The following is a 20,964-nucleotide window of genomic DNA, read 5'->3' on the forward strand; positions in this document are numbered from 1 at the left end:
CTTCCTCCCAGTCACCCCCCAACTCTGTACAGTACGAGCGCATCAGAGACTTCAACGTCTCAAGGAATTGCTCAAGCGCACCCTGGCTTTGAGCATGATACGCCGACGCCTGGTTGTGCTTGATGTGAAGTTGTTTTAACACTTGAGCAAATAACCCGAGACGTAAAATTGGAGCCCTGGTCGCTTTGTACCACCCGTGGTATGCCAAACACTGAAATGAACTGTGTCAGAGCCCTGAGCACAGATTTGGCAGTAATAGTATGGAGTGGATAAGCAGCAGGGTAACGGGTTGCTTGACACATCACTGTCAACAAATAGATGCTCCCCGACTTCGACTGAGGCAACGGACCGACACAATCGACTATTAAGTGCTCAAATGGCTGACCAACTGCTGGAATGGGAAAAAGAGGTACAGGTTTTAACACCTGGTTAGGTTTACTGGTAAGCTGACATGTGTGACATGTTTTTATGTAGCCCGAAATATCACGTTTTAGGCGAGGCCAAAAAAAGTTACTGCACGGCATCACAAGGAGGAACTTCAGGAATCACTGGAGGCCTTAAAGGAGAAACTGCGGCTCTAAGTTTGATAAAGCACAATGTGACATGACAGCAAAGCACATTAAGGTCCAGGCCCGACGCACCGAGACCCAGATTAAGGAGGACTTTAAGAAGCTTCACCAGTTTCTCCAAGAGGAAGAGGAGGCCAGGATCGCTGCACTGAGTGAGGAAGAGGAGCAGAAGAGTCAGATGATGAAGGAGAAGATGGAGGCTCTGAGCAGAGTGATAGCAGCTCTTGATGACACAGTCAGAGCCACAGAGAAGGAGCTGAAAGCTGAAGACTCCGCCTCATTCCTGCAGAACTACAAGGCTACATTGGAGAGAGTCCAGCAGGACCACCTGTTGGTGGAGATAATACAGCTGGACTCAGGAGCTCTGATAGATGAGGCCAAACACTTGGGCAACCTGAGCTTCACAGTCTGGAACAGGATGAAGGAGATGGTCTCCTACACTCCTGTGATTCTGGACCCAAACACTGCTAATAAAATGTTCGTGCTGTCTGAAGATCTGACCAGTGTGAGACGTGGAAACAGACAGGAGCTTCCTAGAAACTGAGAGAGGTTTAACAGTTTCAGGTGTGTCCTGGGCTCCGACTCAGGAACTCACAGCTGGTGTGTTGATGTTGGAGACAATACAGACTGGACAGTGGGTGTGGTAACAGAGTCTGTCCAGAGGAAGTATATAATACCACAGTCTGGAGTTTGGAGAATACAGTTTGATGATGGTAAATACACTACACACCCCCAGACAGCTCAAACTTCTGTTCTCCCAGTGAAGATGAAGCTCCAGAGGATCAAAGTGGATCTGGACTGGAACAGAGGAAAGCTGTCATTCTCCGATCCTGATACTAACACACACCTACACACCTTCACACACACTTGCACTGAGAGGCTGTTTCCATTCATTCGCGCTATGAATAAAGATCTTGGTCTGAAGATCTTACCGATGAAGGTCTATGTAAGCGTGTACTAGTGTAGAACCTGACTTGGACTTGAGCACTGATGACTTGGATTCGAGCATCCATGCATTCGGACTCGGGAAGTTGGAGACTGACTTGGACTTGTTAATTGATAAATTGTTGTGGTTTGTTTTGGTAATAGGTCCTAATACTGTAATTTGGAATAAGATATTCATAGCTATATTAATACCGTGGCATTATTCAATTTTGTGTGCAAAGGCAGGCACGTGTTCTACCTCATCACAGCTTGACTCACTCAACCTTGATGACTTGAACTCAGGTACTTGGGACTTGACTCTGACTCTTTTTTTTGGTGACTTGGACTCGCACGCGAACACTGGGGACTTGAGACTTGACTCTGACTATATGATGGAGGCAGATCTGCTATTTTAAGCGGTTGTAACTTGTTTTAAAAAGTAAATAAAGTTTATTCATAAATGTTAAAAAAAAAAAGTTACACAGCACACGGTCATAAGTCTTACGCACACCCAAATGACCTGCCACGTTGTCATGTGCCACCTTCAGCACGGCCTCCCTAAACTTTTTCGGTACCACTATCTGCACAATGGGATCCCCAATAAACTCCTCTCCCTGGGGCAGCCATTTCTTTACCAGCACCTCATCCAGGAGAAAATAACCCTGGGCAGCAGTTTCCATTTCAGCCGCCGTCAGAGCACTGTCACAAAGCTCCTGTAGAGACGAATCTGCTCTTTGCTCCTTAATCAAATCAGAAGGAGAAACAGATAAGAGCTCGGCAGGCAAAGACAGTTTGACTTTATTAGAATGTTCATGTGTCGTCTCCTGACCAGGCACCACTGCAGCCCGACTCATAGAACGAGTCACTGCACAGGATGTAAATACCTCAGGCAAATCTGAGACAACAGGCTCCTGAGAAGGAGGCCCTATAACCGGTACCTGTGTCACAACCAGTGGAGGACCGTCCGCCCAGACCCGGCCCCCTGCCAGATCATTCCCCAGAATGACATCAACGCCATCCACAGGCAACTGAGGACGCACACCTATCATTACTTCTCCCACCACCAGACCAGAGACAAGTTGCATTTTGTGCAGAGGAACAGCCAGAATTTTCATCCCCATTCCCCTTACCAATTTTGAATTTCTAGTATCTGAATCAACTGAAAATGATAGCACTGATACCCGAACAAAACTGTCCAAAGCCCCCGTATCTCTCAAAATCCTAACAGGGACTTTCTGATCACTGCCCACAAGTGAAACAAAGCCCTGTGACATGAATGCAGCATAACCATTACCACCCTCCTGACGCGAGCCCACTGAGTGCACTTGTACCTGAGGAGACACAACTGGACATGGTGCAGCACAGGCAGCTGGTTTTACCTGTGACCCATTTGACTTTGGCTTCGATTTCAACATGGGACACTAATTTTTCCAATGCCCCGTGCGCTGGCAATAATTACAGGTAGTATTACTGTGGTCACTTTTACTAAATGCTGGCTCCGGAGCTGCCTTTTCCAACGTCCAGAAAAATCCTTACAGCCCCCCTCACCATCATTACCCCGCTCTCCAAAACTGCTCTTATGGGTTAAGACAAACTCATCGGCCAAAACCGCTGCCTCACAAGGAGTCTTGACCTTCCGCTCATTTAAGTATGTAGCCATAGAGGCAGGCAATGAGTTTTTTAGCTGCTCCAGAATGACCAGATCACACAGCTCATCAAACGTCCCCACACCCGATGCAACACACCAACAGCCGAAATGAGACACTAAATCACGTGCAAACTCTGAATAGGTTTGACGATCAGTTTTCCTCCAGGCTCTAAACGGCTGGCGATATGCCTCCGGTACCAATTCATACGTCTTCAAAACAGCCTTTTTCACCTTGATGTAATTACTAGCATCAGCAGGACTTAGATGAATATGCTTCCTGTGCTTTCCCTGTAAACACACACTGAAGCATTAAAGTGCGCTCTGCATCAGGCCACGTCCGTGCATTTGCAACACGCTTAAATAGTGAGAAAAAAGTATCTGGATCCTTCTCATTAAATTTTGGCAGCAATCTCAAATTACTGACAATGTCAGAATTAGTGGAACCCCCACTCCGACTGGACAGATCAGACAATTTGCCCTCTTTAAACAAATCCAGTTTACACCGTTCCACATCCAACCTAATTTTTTCCAGTTCCAACTTGAGTTCTATGTCTTTTTGCTGCTTCCATTCCTCATGTTGAAGCTGCATTTTCAACAACTCCCTTTGCTGCTCAAAATCTAAACCCACAAGATGTTCTTTTTCCATCTCAAGGATTCCAGCCTCCACTAATTTTTCCCTTAAAGTGGCTTTAATTGTATCCAATTTTACCCTTTTATCAGCTATTTCAACCTGATAGTGCTCAGCTATCTTCAACAGCTGTTCTTTTGAACACTGATCAAGCAAAAGATCACAAGGAGACTCAACAAACTCCTCAGCAGAAGCCATTCACACAACCCGACAGGCTGACAAGAGAACAAACCAAAGGCTACCAACACAAAGCCAAGTAGCTCATTTCCACAAATGTTGACCTTACTGTTGTGAACTACCAGACCAGGACAACCCAACCACATAAGGAGAACCCCAAAACAAATATAAAATCTTCATGCAGTTTGGCGTTGGGCTTTTTGAACACTGCTCCACTAAGAGCCCTTTACACAGAGTACTAAGAACTCTGCACAGAGAAACAGGAAGGCCCCCAGCTATGCTGATAACCCCCCTGGAGCTCTGGGTGTGTCCCCAACAGTGTTGGGGGTAACTCATTACAAAAGTAACTTATTACATGTAATATATTACTTTTAGCAGTAACTCAGTAATATAACTTATTACTTATAGTATTTCAGTAATATTATACCAGTTACTTTGTCAAGTAACTCAAGTTACAAATTGAGTTACATTTGATTAAATCAAAGCACATATTTAAAAAATATATACAATCATTTCCTAATCAAACTGTGTGTTTTTATGCAAATAACCACTTTAGATGACAATAACAAAGGAAAAGAATATCATTTAGAATTTTGGATTGTTTACACTGATTTCAAGGTGGTTGAAAATATTTTCCGTGATGGTTCCGGGGCGGCAATGTCATTCTGCTGCTGCTGTTGTTTTGGTAAAAGTAATGCAAAAGTAGTGTAATAAGTAACAAGTTACTTTACACAGAAAGTAATATTGTAAAGTAACTTATTACTTTCAAATGAAAGTAACTAGTAATATGTAGTATATTACATTTTGAAAGTAACTTGCCCAACACTGGTCCCCAAGACCCCCTGTGGGTCTTTCTTGCCGCCCTGCACAAAAACAAACTAAAACAATAAACAACAAACAAACAAAACGGGGAATAACTCCGAAACTCAAGATTATCCCACCCAGCATTCACAACTGTAAATCAACATACAAACCTAGATTACTCACGAAGAGCCACACTACCAACCTGGGACCAAATGCTCTCTCCTCAATTCACCACAAACCAACAACCTACAAAGAAAAACATGTGTGAATCTCCCCCAACAATGCCTCAATGCAATATACAGACAGAGTAACAATTGCCACCTTACCACTCTGCAAAAGACAAAGCAACAAAACTAAGTTGTTAATCACAACTGAGCCAAACTCCACAAGATCTCATAAAGACGAGCCCCCAGATGTAACAGCCCAGGCTCAGTGGACTGTACAAATGAGGGAAGACCACAATGTTTTAAAGTCATAACAAAAAGTATTTATTATAAACTAAATGAATTACTCAAAAGATAAGATTAGATGTGTCAGTCAGTAACGTCAGTAGTGAATGCAGTGTGTGGATGAGTGGGAAGTGTAGTGTAGTGTAGATGTTTGAGATGTATGAAAGTAAGATTCAAAAGAGCCTGAGCTCAAAGCAAACCAACAAGGTGGAGAGAGGAGGAGAGAGAGAATGAGAGAGCAGCCAACTCAAATAGGGAGCATCCAGGTGCTCCAGATCAGCTAATCAAGCAGCCCCAGCCTCTGCCCAGCCAGGACCTGCAGACTGAAAGCAACCAATCAGTACAATGAACCCACAGCACATAGTGAGGGCTGCCACAGAAGCACTTAGGACTGTAACACCAAAAAGACTTTTTGAGATCCGAGGTTTTTCATAAAACATTCGGTGCTGTAGGTTTGGACGGCCAGGCCTCATGCTGCTGGAGAACACTTTGACATTTTGTAAAGGGGCACAGTGAATTAAGGGGCACTTTACACGAGGACGGTTTCCTATGGAAACGGGGAATTATTTTATCGTTAGTGCCTCCCTTTTAGACGGCGACGGCGAATTCGCGCTTAGGAAACGACACATTTTGGAACCACTCTCCAGAGTGGAATTGTTTAGAGACGCTTCCCGCTGAGCGGGGCTGAGCGCTCCATGTAATCGCTTTGGAACGGCACATTTCAGAAACTCTGACGTGCCTGCACAGGCGACCCACGCGATTACGCCATAGCCGTGCGCAAGTTGGCAACCAAATAAAACGTCAGTAGGAATGAAGTTTGGCAACATTCAGAATTAAGCTACACTGCGGCCAACCTCAGTTACATGTTCAGAACGTTACTGCTGCGAGGAGCCGATGGCTGTACCCGGTCGGCATTTAACGTTATAGTTACAAAGCACGTCGACAGTGTTTTCTCACTGCCAGTAGCAGTAGGGGCTTGACAGATCACAGTCAGCGCTCCCGGTCCTCGCTGCTCGTTAAAGATTTCCAATAGGCGTTATTCTGATAAACTGGTCACATATATGTTACATTCTCACCCGACAAATATTAAAACTTTAAAACAGTTTGGGTTTTTTTAGCTTGAAAAAAGCTTTTTGGCAAGTCTAAATGACTGCGGAAAGCCTACTCTATTTCCGCGTTTAAAACCGGAAAGACGATAACGAAATTACGTCATGCAGTAAGCGTCCTTGTATGGGCAAAGAACAAGGTGATCACACTGCCACCTAGTGACCTGGCATGTACATTACAGCGTTTTAAAAATTCAACAGCACTCATGTAAACAGGGAGAAGGTGTGAAGGAAAAGGTGTGAAGGAAACGCTATAGACCCTTCTCACGGGGACCATTTTGTGTCGAGAAGCCAGGGTAAACACAGGTGCAAGCAAAACACTAATGAGGGTTTCCAACTTCCATGATTGGAATTTGGAAACCCTCATTAGTGTTTTGCTTGCACCTGTGTTTACCCTGGCTTCTCGACACAAAATGGTCCCCGTGAGAAGGGTCTATTGTGTCGTTTCTTTCAGAAACTGTCCTCGTGTAAAGGGCCCCTAAGTGTGTGTGTGTGTGTGTGGGGGGGGGGGGGGGGGATGTGAAGTGTTTACTGTTTATTAATTCATTAATAAATGAAACCGGAATCATCCCCCTTTTCTATTTCATAGGTAATAACATTGGATATTTTAATGATATATTGATTGCCGGACTGGAAATATCCCCGATTTTCATTTGAGAGATCTGGTCACCTTACTTCAGTGGAGAATCCTGTTTGACGTTCGTCATTCTGGTGACGTCATTGACCATATAAGGAGTAAGAGCAGGCATTCCATCGAACGTTGACACATGGCTATTTGTTTACACTGCTTTGGGTCCTTCGGGGGTACTTGCTTTTTAACTATATAGGCGGCTAACATGTGCCTGACGAAAAATAAAGCTTAAAATACGTTCATAGACTAGATAACGTAATTAAGATTAATGTTCCTCATTAATGATACATCATTTCACCCGCCCGCAACCCATCCGCTATTAATCAGAATGTTTCTTTTTATGATCCGCCCCGCCCGCAGGGTGGGATATCCGCGGTCAGCACGGTTATACAGTAACTGCAGCCCGTGCATCTCTAGTATACGATCATGATACCAAGCCACTACAATAACAACATACTAACAAAACTAGCATACTAACATACCAACATGAAGCTAATAGCAGGAGTGACAAGAGTGTACTGTATGTTCTTGGGCGAAGACAGTTTCCCAGCCCTTGTAGTTGAAGAGCACAGCAGCTTGGTGACAAGTCTGTCATGGAAGTGCAGCCACTTCTTTCTCCTCTCTGTCTGCCATGCTCACTCTGCTGCGACAAGATGACTGGTGCCCCCGCTGCAGTCAACTGAACTGGAACCTCCGTTCCCACCAGACCACTACACCTCTGAGTCACTCACACACACGCACACGCACACACACACACACACACACACACACACACACACACACACACACACACACACACACACACACACACACACACACACACACACACACACACACACATAGCATACAGGGGACAACTGGAGAGTGAAACAATTACATGGTAAATTACAAATTGTGTTCTAAAAAACAGCAAGGGGGAATCTGGGAATCAACGTTGATGGGAATCAATAAAGCAATCCGGCCTGTTTTGGGAACACCTGCCGCTTTTGTTGCACAAGCCTGAAGCCTTACCATGTGTCATGTTGTGGGTGAGTGGTGACCGAGCCTGAGCTGGTATAGAGTACCACAGAGATGACCTATTTGTGTAGGCTTTATCCAGAAATCGCAGCCATTTGGTTCTTCAGTGGAAAAGTCTATGGGGTTTTAGAATGGGGATTTCACTTAAATGCATAAAATAAGGTCTGTGGTTAACAAAAGTTTATGCGAACGTGAATTTGGGTTCAGCATGATACTCTTCACAAACGTGAATAACTTTTATGCCTTTTGAAGAGTTTGAAGAGAGATAAAAATTGCGTTAATAAAAAAAAACACATTTACGTTCCAAAAGTCATAAAAGTTATTCACGTTTGTGAAGATTATCATGCAGAACCCAGATTTGCATTCCCATAAAAATTTTAACCATAGACCTTATTTTATGCATTTAAAGGAGGACTTACCCCCTAGATATGTATTAGAACAGTGATTTGAAAATACTTATGGAAAAAACCAAGAAATGACATATGCTCTTGTCTATACTGGACTCTTTGGCTGTGTTGAAGTCCAGATTTTTTTTCGGAAATCGACGCCATTACAGTTTGCCTATTGCCTCAAAAATAATTTATTTGAGAGGGGCCATATCTGTATAAATATCAACAATTAGCCAACGCTGGTGGCCTGTATGGAAAGAGCTTTGCTCAAAATGGTTGAAAGTTATATCAATTTGGTAATTCAGTGGCGAACTAGAAATTTAATTATTTTTCTGCATGTAACTCTATGGCAGTGTGTTGAACTACGTTACGAGAGCAAAGTGGCATGGGCTCGTTACAGCAGCACCGCACAATACGACAAACCCCCCGTTCTGGGGTAACACAATGCGAGATTTCTCTACGTCATTCCCTCGTCCAAGTTGCCATATAGTCCCTTTTTCATTTTAGTTTGGGGGCTTTTCGTGATTGTTGTTAAAAGTTGTGCAAAAGTTTTTTCCTCTCAGCGCAGTGCAGGCTGCCTGCGCCTCCTCCCTCCTGCCAGACCCCGGCTGGCGAAACAGCCTGTTGCATGCATGGGGCGCTTGTAACCTCACGGAGCAACAAACAAACAGACAGAAATAGCTGGTGTGCGATTTAGAGAATACAGTCTGAGATTGGGTACAGGATTGAGGGAATCCCGCATCTGTTTGCGAAGGTGCGACTGGACAGGACGCTTTTCACAGACGGGCACAGTAGTCGGAGCGAGGCGAGTGTCTCTCAGGGCTACTCAGGGCAGAGCTGCAGATCTCTCCTTCTCCTCCGCGCATTCAGTCTGTCCAAAATCATTACCGATATAATCTCAGTAGGAGGGATGCAGGGAAATGATAGTAGCCGATGTGTTTAGAGAAGCTTTGTCACGTTGTCACGTCGTAGTATAGCGTTATATTTTACATGTGCGCTAAACTGCGACCATATTTGTTTGCGGAAATATCAGACTGCTCTCTCTACTCTCAGAGCACAGAGAGCTCTGCTCTGCTGCGCGCGCCCGCGGAGCTTGGAGCTAGTGCATGAGGTTTACAGTAGGACTCTCTCCCGCCTGGCTGGGCTGGAGACAGCTGCTTCCAACTCGGACTGATATACATCATCATTCGAGCTTATTCAGGTAAGATATTAATAAAGTAGTGACACATTCAGCGGGAAACTAACTATAATTAAGACATGTGCCAACTTTGACAACGTTTGGTTCAGTATTTTAAGAGCAAACTTCAATAAGAATAGGCTTGGAGTTCTGAGGAGCCGAAAGGGTACAGAGGGGGTAGGGGAGTAATTATCTTGAAATCCCATAGTCTTTGGGGACAACCTGACGTCAGGTTGTACCAAATCTCCCATTCATTTGAGAAAAAAAAAAAAAGCAGTGTTGGACCCTAAGAGGGCGCTTATGCCAGATATGCTGCTGAAAAATGATACAAATGGTAAAATGGCAACAGTTTGGTGTCAAATGTGGAAATTCTGACCAGAATTCTTCACACATCACCCCCAAAGTCATATATATTGGTTAAAAGCTGAAAAAAAGTGTTTTGGAGGTAAGTCCTCCTTTAAGCGAAACCCCCATGTTAAATCCCATAGACTTTTCCACTGAAGAACCAGAAGTATACTTCCGGACTCATTCCTGCGGTTCTCTATACCCTTCACCTGGCTGCCACACTCTTAACTGGTACTGCCACACGTCAAGCTGTTAACGTGGTTACGGTAGTTTATTCAGTCAGTATGATTTTTAATCTCACCAGTTTGCACATGTGACCTCCTCTGTGAGTCTAGATACACGTAGCGCCAGAATCTTTTTCCAATACAAAGCCACACTACTGCGACACTGTGTGGCATTTCTTGATGTATCAGCTATTAGAGATAACTATCCTCTCTAACTTCTCTACCTTTGATTATGATATCTCTCATATACTGTCAAGGGCCATATTAGCCAAGGAAACATACCAAATTGCAGCCACCACAACTGTAAAAGACACGTTAAGTTGTCAAGATCAAGCTTTCTTCCCTTTCGAGAACAAATAAATGCTATTGTTGAGCTTGTTTACAAAGCTTTGGCAGCCAGAGTCAGAGTCAGAGTCAGAGTTCTGTCTAAGAAGGCCCTCCATAGTAAGAGTGTGGATGAGAGAGGAAACTGATCTTAACACTGAGTGAGTCATAAAGCAGAAAGATTTGAGTAAACAGCCATGGGAGTGGATGCTGAGTGACATGATTGATATGAGCCAAAGGATTCCAGCGCTGAGCACTATGCTGATCTTAATTTGACTGATCAATCACTGGCTGCCCTTGGAGACTAATCAGGCAAGGAGGCTGATGGACCTTGATTAATCACTCAATGATTAATGGTTCTTTTCCCACCATCTAATCAGTGAACTCAGCTGGATCACACGGTGGTGCATCTGATTTTGTACGCACTTGTTTTGGCTGAGATCTGGCAGTTGATTTGTAGTATTACTGATATGATATAAATGAGCCGTGGTAAATATTTATTTGAATCCAAAATAATCCTACTGATTGTGAGAGACAGCAGAGACTAGTTGGCGGCTTCCCCTCACTGGAACGAACAGGTCCATCTCATCATAGTATTGCTATTATTAACTTGTCAGGATTGAATTGTTGACAAAAGATTTCCATATAGACTGTTGGTTTCTGTGCTGCTGTTTTCCCTCGACTCTACTGTATCTGTTCTGTGTGAGGAAATCTAGGCCAGGGCACAGTTTCAAACTAACTCTTCTGTTTAAACAATTACTTTTTGTTTTGCTAAATTATTGTTCTCTGTCTTCTTTATTCAGTCAATGAAACTTTGTTTTGCTCATGTGAATAGCATATTGTAAAGTATTCTAATCTACACTGTATAGCCACACTGTACACCAGGATTATTTAGCATAATGCACAGTGCTTTAGTAGCATTTGGATCCTGTGAAAATTCTGTTTTCTTTGGGTCATTTGCGATTTTCAATATTAATAAATGCTTTTGTGAGTTTGGAAAGAGACTATAATTGGCCATATTGATCATATTTTTATTAACAATTATCTTCCCTATGATATACTCAATTACACTCCCTTGAAAAACTGTAATAGCTTCTGAGCCCAGTAGTCGTATTGGTCAGCTGTAATGATCTGTTAAAGCTTGAATCTAAATAGATACAGTAGTTAGGCGTTCTCTCTATGTAGAGAGACGGTTTAAAAATCTGACATTTATGGAACAAACCAGCCCCTTTTATATCCTGATACCTGCCTTGTTTATACAATTAAGGAATGTTACATCCTGCAGAAGTGCTGAAGTATTCTTTCAGTATATGCTGTGCAGGCAATTAACTAAACTACAGGCATCGTACTGAAAGTGTCACTCCCCTACTGTACTCAAACTCACAGCACCACACCCCACACGCCTGCTTCATCTGGTTCTCCCTCACTGCAATCTCTCTCTCTCTCTCTCTCTCTCTCTCTCTCTCTCTCTCTCTCTCTCTCCCCTTTTCTGTATTCTTCACTCCCCCTTTCCTCTCTGAATTCTCTCATCTCTCTGACTTTCAATTTCCTCTCTGTCGTTGCAAATCCTTTTCACTCTTTCCTCCTTTACTTTCACTACATCGATCTCTTTTCCCTCTCACACACACATGCACGCACACACGCACGCACGCACGCACGCACACACACGCGCACACACACACACACACACACACACACACACACACACACACACACACACACACACACGCACTTTAAAGATGTGTCTCTATATTATTTCTGACTTATTGAATTCATCAGATTAAAATGACATGATGATGGTCCTGTATGAGCAGTGGGTTGGGGGTGAATCGAAATACTACATTGACATTGACACTAACAGACACATAACAAAAGCCTGTGGGAATGAGCTATTAATCATTTTCATCCGTATTCCAATGTTTTAAGAGGTGTGGTCATTATTTATTATGATCATTCTTATCACATTATGTCTTCTTACAGTAATTGCTCCCTTGTCCCTCTGCTCGATTCTTTTGCCCTGCAGTAAGTCTAGACAGCTGTCCCTCCCTGCTCTGTTTCTATTGTCTCAGAACAGACACAGCAGCATGCTTCCTGTAGGGACAGCTCAGGATTGGCAGTCCTCTGCATGCGGTCCCTGTTTGCCAATTGAAGTGGGCACGGAGGCGGAGGGAAGGAGTGGGAAAAGAGGGTTTTCCAGTTCACCATCAGTTACCTCACTTATCATGGCATTCTTTCATCATCACCCCCCCCCCCCCCCCCCCCTCTGTTCTCTTTTTACCGCGGCGCTGGACCAGCCAGGGTCATGAGATGGAAAAGTCATGACAGTCACTCAGTCAGTCACTCATGGACCTTTAGTGAGTTTAGTGGGAAAATGGCCGTAGCTCGGGATAGGAAGGTGCTAGAGAGTCGGGATTAGAGGGGTGAGTAGGACTAGTGGCTAGGTGTCCTTCCATGTAGGCTACTGTGTATGCACCATTTTCTACAATATACTGTTACTATGGTGAATGCTAGGACAGGAATTGAGCCAGTCGACCGTGAGAGTGAAAGGCTCCTTTTGCCATTCCAGCTAAACTATATACAGTATGCACACACACTCACACAGATCCCATATTTATGTGTTTTTCACGTCAACGCATACGCACAATGCACTCCTGAACACAGAAGAACACACACACACACACAGTACACCCATATATGGACGTTGCTCGCTCTGGGCCCCCACCGTTGACTGACTGCAGCAATCTGGATTGAGACTGGCTGCCTTGTAGCCATTAAAATATCAGCCATGTCCTGACATTTACGTTTCTCCTTCCCCATGTCCGAGGCAAAAAAGACCCGCTCTCAAAATGGTCTCGTGCACTCGTGCAAGGACACACACACACACACACACACACACACACACACACACACACACACACACACACACACACACACACACACACATGCCCTCTCACCTCTTGTCTAGCTAGGCCTATAGTTTTCACAGCTTCTGTCCAGTGTCCAATTAATGATAAAAAAAAACTCAATTCCCTCCATGTCTTCTCCGCCTTCTCCCAGAGTCAAAGTCCAGTTCATGTATTTGTTTCTGACAGATTTTCTGGTCCTGCTTTATGTTCTGCTCGGCTCCATCTGTAGTGGTTGGGACAGCTGTCCTGAAATGGCCTCTGAGGCTAAGCAGAGAGACAAGAGAGGAAAGAGTCCTTGGCAGCAGATAACAGTCGTCTTATTATCAACAAGGCCGATGTTAGAATCAGTATTCTGGCCCTGTGATTTCATTCTGCGCTCTTGTATATGGACAAGGCTGTGATTTGTAATGCATTACCCAGTGAGAGTCAACAGGAGGATTCCAAATCGCAGGCAGTGGTCCATATCACAACCAGTCCAGGAGACACTGGCAGAGAGAGAGAGAGAGAGAGAGAGAGAGCGAGAGAGAGAGAGAGAGAGAGATGTGGTTGATCAAAGTTCAGTTTCAAACTTTCAGGTGGTGACTGCTGTTGCCCGTTTGCCCAATTAGCGTTCATAGTGAATCAGCGGTTGTTATAGCAGCCATTTTGGCAGGGGAAACAGAACTCACGTCTACTGCATTCAGTGTTTTGGCAGCAGCGGCCACAACAAAACCTCTCAAATCTGCCGCTTCCAAATTGCCAATTAGACTGATTAGATGAGACAATTGTCGTTCCCTAGCGGAGAGAGTTCACCTTTCATTTCAGCAGCCATTTCTCTAGCTCGCTAACCTTCTGTTTCTCTGAGGACATCCTCCCTTTCTACTCTTCTCTCCCCTCTTTCACAACCTGCGTCACTCCGTCCCTTCTTCTTAATACACGAATACAACAATCTTTGATCTGCGCCTCAAGGAGCCAAAATAATTAGAAAGAAGACCGATAAGAGAAGAGACAAATAGGACAACAAACAGCGAGCACCTCGGGTCTGTGCAATGAATTAGATGAAGTGCGAGTCGGAGCAAATATCTTATTCCGCCGTAATGTGCTGCGGGTTTGTAGCTTGCTCTAAAACATTGTTTACGTCTGTGATTTTAATGGCTTGTTGGCCACATCATATAAAGTGACTCCATGTCGATTATATGCACATCCCGCGCCTCTTATCTCCGTGCTTCAGAGGGACGAGCGCTCGCAAGCGACGAGTCTCAACTCATAAATGAAACTATCGGCGCACACACACACACACACACACACACACACACACACACACACACACACACCACAGAGGCACAGGCACAGACAGTATATTAACCAGTCACACACACACACACACACACACACCGCAGAGGCACAGGCACAGACAGTATATTAACCAGTCACACACACACACACACACACACACACACACACACACACACCGCAGAGGCACAGGCACAGACAGTATATTAACCAGTCACACACACACACACACACACACACACACACACACACCGCAGAGGCACAGGCACAGACAGTATATTAACCAGTCACACACACACACACACACACACACACACACGTCGGCGATAATCCATGATGCAAGGAGCCTGCTGAGGCACGGAGAAAGGAGACACACGCACTCGCTCATGCCAAGGGGATTGTGAATTTGGCAAGCAGCTGAAGCCCAATCATGTCAAAAGCAATCTAATTCCTATTTAGCCAGAGACAGAAGATAGAGAGGAATGGATGGTGTGCGGGACAAGTGGGCGGTCACTGGGGACAAGAGGCCAGGAGAAATGGCGATTGAGAAAAGGTGATGTTGCTGGCAACTAGCTCCGGTGAGTAGAGTGAATCTTCACACAGGATCTGTACCGGGCTGTACTTCCCCGTTCACAAAGGCAGAACCAAATCCAACGACAAGGGCAATAAGGCTCAGACGCACATTAAGCTGTGTGAATGGATGGAGCTCTGACCCGGTGCTGAGGAGACGGTTTCAGGAGAGGTCAACAAAGCACCAGACTAGAGCATGTCCATCTCCGTGCCCTTTCGGCTCACCATCAGCCAATAGAGAGGCAATGATCAGTGTAAATTAGGATAAACAAACTTCAGAGGAAATGGCTAGCACACTGAGAGTCTTTGCCGTAGCGTTTATAGCAGCCTTCAGGCTAAATGCCAGGATGTCAAAGTGAGAGTGGTGCAGGGGGCTCGGGAGGCAGAGGGAGATACAAAGAGATACAGAGGCAAGGCCCGCAGAGAGGGCTTTAAAAAGATTGCCTGTAGAGAGGATAACTTTAGAGATAAGAAAGACATCCCATAATGAGGAAAGGAGAGGAATGGTGGAAGGCAGGAAGGAGGAGAAGAATAATGAACAGAGGGAAGACGGCGGGCAGTGATTATAGAGGGCGAATTGAAAAAGAACAGTTGGCCCTGCCACACATCTGCAAATCTCCTTCTCTTTCCTGTTCCTATAGCGTGCTCTCATAAATCAGCTGGGCTTTGAGCCGGTTCTCCCGGGGAAAGAGTGCAGAATCAAGACTGACAGATTCATCAGTACCTGCAAGAAAGCTTTGCTGGCTCGTAAATAAAGGAGGAGAATATTGGGAAGTTAAATCATCTCAGGTTGTTAAAGTCACAGCCTACAGACAGACATGAAGGACTCTCTGTAGCTCTCTCTGTCTGCTGGCCGCTCCATTCTGCTGCCTCCCTCTTGTGTCCTGATGGACAGGTGCATTACTTTGCTTCCAGTTGTTGTGTGTCTCATGTGTCATTTAAGGTAATGATGCGCCAATGATTATTCCTTTCAAGCGAAAATAAATAAGTAAATAGGACTAATTATGTTTGTGCCACTGAGTGCACCACTAAGTCTGGCTTTGGATCTCCAAATGTCTTTGTCTGTATTAACAGGCTGCTCCTGCTTGCTGCCATTCAACTTTTTAATGAGCCACACACATAACAACGCACGGATGCGCGCGCATGCACACACACACACACACACACACACACACACACACACACATACACACTTACGTAACATCTATCTAACATTGTTTTTGTATTTGTGTGCTCTAACTCAAATAAGTCAGCTTTCTGTGCTATAGTCCAGTTTCAAATCACTCACTCACTCACTCATCCCATGGCCTAGAGGGCCGTAGGGGTGTCATGGTGGATGCTTGGGCAGTCAAGGATCTCCATCGCTCACGGTCTTCAGCTGTTCTTAGCAGGGTTTGGAAGCTGCGGCCAGTCCATTCTTTGATGTTGTCCATCCAGGACTTTCTCTGCCTGCCTCTTCTCCGCTTTCCCTCTACTGTCCCCTGCAGGATGGTCTTTGACAGGGAGGTGTGCCTTGTGACATGGCCATACCAGGCCAGTTTGCGACGTTTTACTATTGACAATAGAGGTTCCTGGTCTCCAGCATGGGAGGTCACTAGCTGTCTAACATAGTCATTTGTCCGGTGTTCTTTATATGAAATATGTAGCATTCTTCTGTAGCATTTGCTTTCAAAGGACTATATCCTACGCTCCGTGTCCGCTGTGAGTGTCCAGCTCTCACAGCCATAGAGTAATGTGGAGAGAACAAGTGACTTGTAAAGTCTGACCTTCACTGGGAAGCTGATGGTGTTGCTTTTCCAGATACTGGCCAGTCTTGTCATGGCTGATGTTGCTATGCCGATTCTTGCTATTTCAAATAGATTCTTGCTAGTTTCAAATATATTTTGTTAATAAAGGTGTTGTGAAAATCGATGTTTACTCTCAACTCTGTTGAAGCTGTTTACTGATTGTATTTTTCGACAGCTATAATATGCATTACTTGAACTTTTTCCCAGTAGCCTACTTCAGAGAAGTGATGCTTTGTGTAGATTGGAAGTGTACTCATGGATCTGAAAAGACATTTAAGCATGTTGTAGATTGTTGGAGTTATTCTGGTTCTGTTGGCTGTGTTTTCTAGAGAGAGAGGCCCAGCCCGGCAGACCAGAACCAGGAACCAAAGCACACCCCAGCTCAGCCAAGAAGACAGTACAGGATGGTGAGTGCAGGCACTGACATTATTCACCAGGTGGGGAATTATATTCTCCACTCATTGTGGAAATAAACTTTTCTGTTCATATAGTGCCAAAGTCACACCCTCTTCCGTGTTCAGCATACAAACAAAGGGATTTCATCCACCATTCATTTTTCCATCTACACTTCGTAAAATGCTTATATAAATAGTTTAACTTGGTCAAACCAAGCGATTCATCTATATTTAGAATCAGGCGAGACCATAATACTGTATTTCACTCCAATGTTTGAAAAAAATATTTTTTATTTTTGGTCCAAGTGAAATGTTATATGGTCACTCCGGATTCTAAATATAGCTGAATCGCTTTGTTTGACCAAGTAAAACAATTTTTATAAGCATTTTACGAAATAATGTGGATAGAAAAATAAATGGTGGATGAAATCTCTTGGTTCGTATGCTGAACGCTGCAGAGGGCGTGACCTTGGCACTCTATTGTCATGGCCAGATCCAAACTCTCTTAGATTAAAATGATCTGAGTTGTTTTGGGTTGAGTCAGATCAAGACATGTGTGGTTGGTATCTCCACTGAGTCACATCAAGACATGTGCATGGTTCCAGCAGGTTAATAATAAGAAGTGATGGATTTGATAGCGAGTCCATGTTGTTCCAACAGATCTGTCACTCAACGTAATAATACTAAATTCAAATTGTTCATCACTGACCCTGTTTTAGTTGCAGTTCCTTATGAAGTGATAGCTATCGACATGTGAGTATAATACAACAGCATAGTACTATGATTATCACTCCACGCTGTCTCAGCTAGTGTGGAGACATGTCAGTATGGAGGAGAGAGATAACCAAGCCCACAGCCTGTGTCGTCTGAGTCAGATAAAGCATGGCTAATTCACATGGAGGATGAAAGCTAACACCTCTGTAATTATGGAGCTTTAACCAGTTAGCTTCAATCCTAACATCATGGTCTGTTTAGTGGATGCTAACATGAAAGCTGTCATGGGATTTAGCAGCAGCTAACGTGTGGGCAGTAACACGCTGGTTTAAAGATCAACGTCATCAAAATAACAGCACAGTATTTCTTGAAACGTGTAATTGCAAAAGCGAACATGGCCTCAGTTCAGGCTTTATGGCTTGTAGCTGATGGAGACATAATGGGCTGAAATCTTCTGTCAGTTTCGTTTGTTAGAGATTATTAAATGTAATATCAAATCTATTTCATTTGTTTATTCTCACAGCAAGAGATAATGAATTTCACAAAATTGCGTTTTGGTACAGTAGAACAGCATTGCTTCTCAGTTCTCAGAAAAACAATTGAATGTGTTCTGCAGAGTGCAGTGTAGGGAATCCGAATCTGAATTATCCAGCTAATTTATCTTTGGCCTATCACGGGGAGAGATTTGAAGTGGCTTTATTTTGGGTCTATTTTACATACATGTTGTTGTTAACACACGGCACCAAATGCTTACGCTCTTATCGCAATTGATCCTGTCTGGATGATGTGTCGCAGTGAAGGATCACTATCTTGCTGCATTGGTTATATGGCCACCGTCATGGCTCACAATCTTGCTGTGCTGTAACATCAATTAGTATGCATCAAAGCCATGCGCTACAGTGCAGATGTGCGCTTGTTAACATAGATGTTAGGATCACTGCGTGACAAATGTGCTCTTAATTTGTTTTGGCTCAGGCTCATATAGGCCTAAGAGAGATGTAAGCAGTGTGAACGTTGATTGAATCTGTCGTTTATATTTTTAGCATTCTCCTTGTCCACGTGATAGATGTCACAGCCAAGCTGTATTGGTGTTTTGTCTGGTGCAGCTTCTCTGTTAGAGCCTCTGAATGAGAAATGTGACCAATCGGCCCTGTGCCTCGTCGGCCCTGTAAGTCATCGGCCCTGTGCCTCGTCGGCTCTGTGCCTCGTCGGCCCTCTGCCCTGTGCCTGCCTGCTTGCCTAAGGGAAGGGGGGGGCGCCCCCCCAGCCCCCCCCCCCCGCCGCCTCATCATCACCTCCAACTCCTATCCTCCCCTCCTCTTAATCATCACCTCCGACTCCTATCCTCCCCTCCCCTCCTCTTAATCCATGTCACCAACGCGGACTCATGGATTCCTCAGATCATCCTCATGGAACTCCCAATCTTGTTACCCCTTTTTTCACCTAGCTAATTAACTAGTATTCTCTAAACCTACGAACACTTAAAGACTGCATTTTCTATTTCTTTTTGGACTCTACTTTTTAGATTTTCAACTCCCTTCCCTGATCTTAGGATAATTTAAAAATTACATTTTTATATCCCTTCTGTTGGACTCTTTTTTACATTTTCAATTTTCTGTTCTCTTGTACATTTTATTTCCATAATAAACCATTCACAGAGTTTCATTATCGGAAACTCTGTGCATGGTTTAGCCCGGCATCTCTCGGCCTGTCTCGGAGGGGAGTCCCCAGATGGGGGTCCGCTGCTGTGGCCTGGGTGGGCCCGTCCCCCGCGTGGCCTGCTCTCACGCTCTCAGTCACTATGCTGGTGGCTGGGGGCTGGGGGGGCGGGTCGCGTGGGGGCTGGGTCCGCCCGGGCCGCAGCAATTGGCCCCTAGCACAACGACCTCACAAGGTTCCTCCTCAGCCAAGTCACTGGGGCAATCCATGTGGCGATCCATGTGTGGATTGCCACCATATGGTGGAAAGGTTTTCTTGCGTTCACTGGGGGTGAGGGGGTGCCGCTGTGTCCCGGCCTGGCCTTCCCTCCCACGCCTTATGTGGGCGGGGGCCGGGTCGGGGGGCATCGGTGCTCTTCATCACTGGTCGAGGGCTGCCGGTTGGTTTAGAACAGCTTAGGTAGGCGATAGATTAGCTACAGCCTAAGGCTGACCTGTTAAGCTTCTGGCATACTCTTCGCGCACGCGCTGGAGGCGGGGCTCAGAGGAGGGCGCGCGCACTCTGCGCGGGCCAAAACAGAACATACTCAGTGCGCAGCTCCAGGCTCCAGGCAGTCTGAATGAAATTGAATGTAACGTTCCCAATTCTATGTATTAAATTATAAAAAACGACCCCTCCACATTTGGGAAGGCTAAGCCACACAACTAGTTCGTTATAATCGAACAGCATACTTTGAAGGCGACTTTACGACGGTGAGGACTCAATCACAGCAGATATCCGCTGATAGCCTACCACGGAGATCTCAGGCACAGGCAGCAAAACCGACGCGCTGATAGAAAAATCTCCATGGACGCGCCGCGCTGCGCTCAGGCCTCGCCCCCCGACACGCCCCGTGCGATGTCGTCATAATCGCCGTGCGCCCTATGCGCTTGGCTGGGCGCGAAGAGTATGCCAGAAGCTTTAGTGTTCAGGCTAAAATCAGACTAGAGCAGGGTAGGATAGGCCAGATTAGGCTGTAGATTAGCTAGATACTATGTCCCAGTTAGCTCTGGTTAATGCTTAGAGTAGTCAGTTGTCTGATCTTCTCCCCCCCCCCTCTCTTTCCCCCTTCCCCCGCTTCTTCCCTTCTTCCCCCTTCTTGTTCTCCTCTCTTTCCATGCTCTTTCCTCCCCCACATCCCACCGCCCCCCCCTCCCTTCTCCTGCTCTCTCCTCATTCTCCCCCCCTCTGCTCCTTCTCCTCTTCTCCC

At 45.1% G+C, this 20,964-nt stretch overlaps 1 protein-coding gene across 1 annotated transcript in view; it reads left to right on the forward strand.

Moving 5' to 3' along the window:
• LOC310789972 (testican-1-like) overlaps window positions 1–20,964 on the forward strand; it is a gene marked incomplete at its 3' end in the record, with an annotated part of 159,947 nt that overhangs the window by 83,429 nt on the left and 55,554 nt on the right. Inside the window, exon 4 of the mRNA XM_083651693.1 lies at window positions 17,277–17,354. Within this exon, the coding sequence (XP_083507819.1) occupies window positions 17,277–17,354 (78 nt within the window). The remainder of the gene's footprint in view (window positions 1–17,276; window positions 17,355–20,964) is intronic.

Source organism: Poromitra crassiceps, assembly GCF_964638095.1.
Source record: "Poromitra crassiceps genome assembly, chromosome: 15".
In the NCBI taxonomy this organism is placed as follows: Eukaryota; Metazoa; Chordata; class Actinopteri; order Beryciformes; family Melamphaidae; genus Poromitra; species Poromitra crassiceps.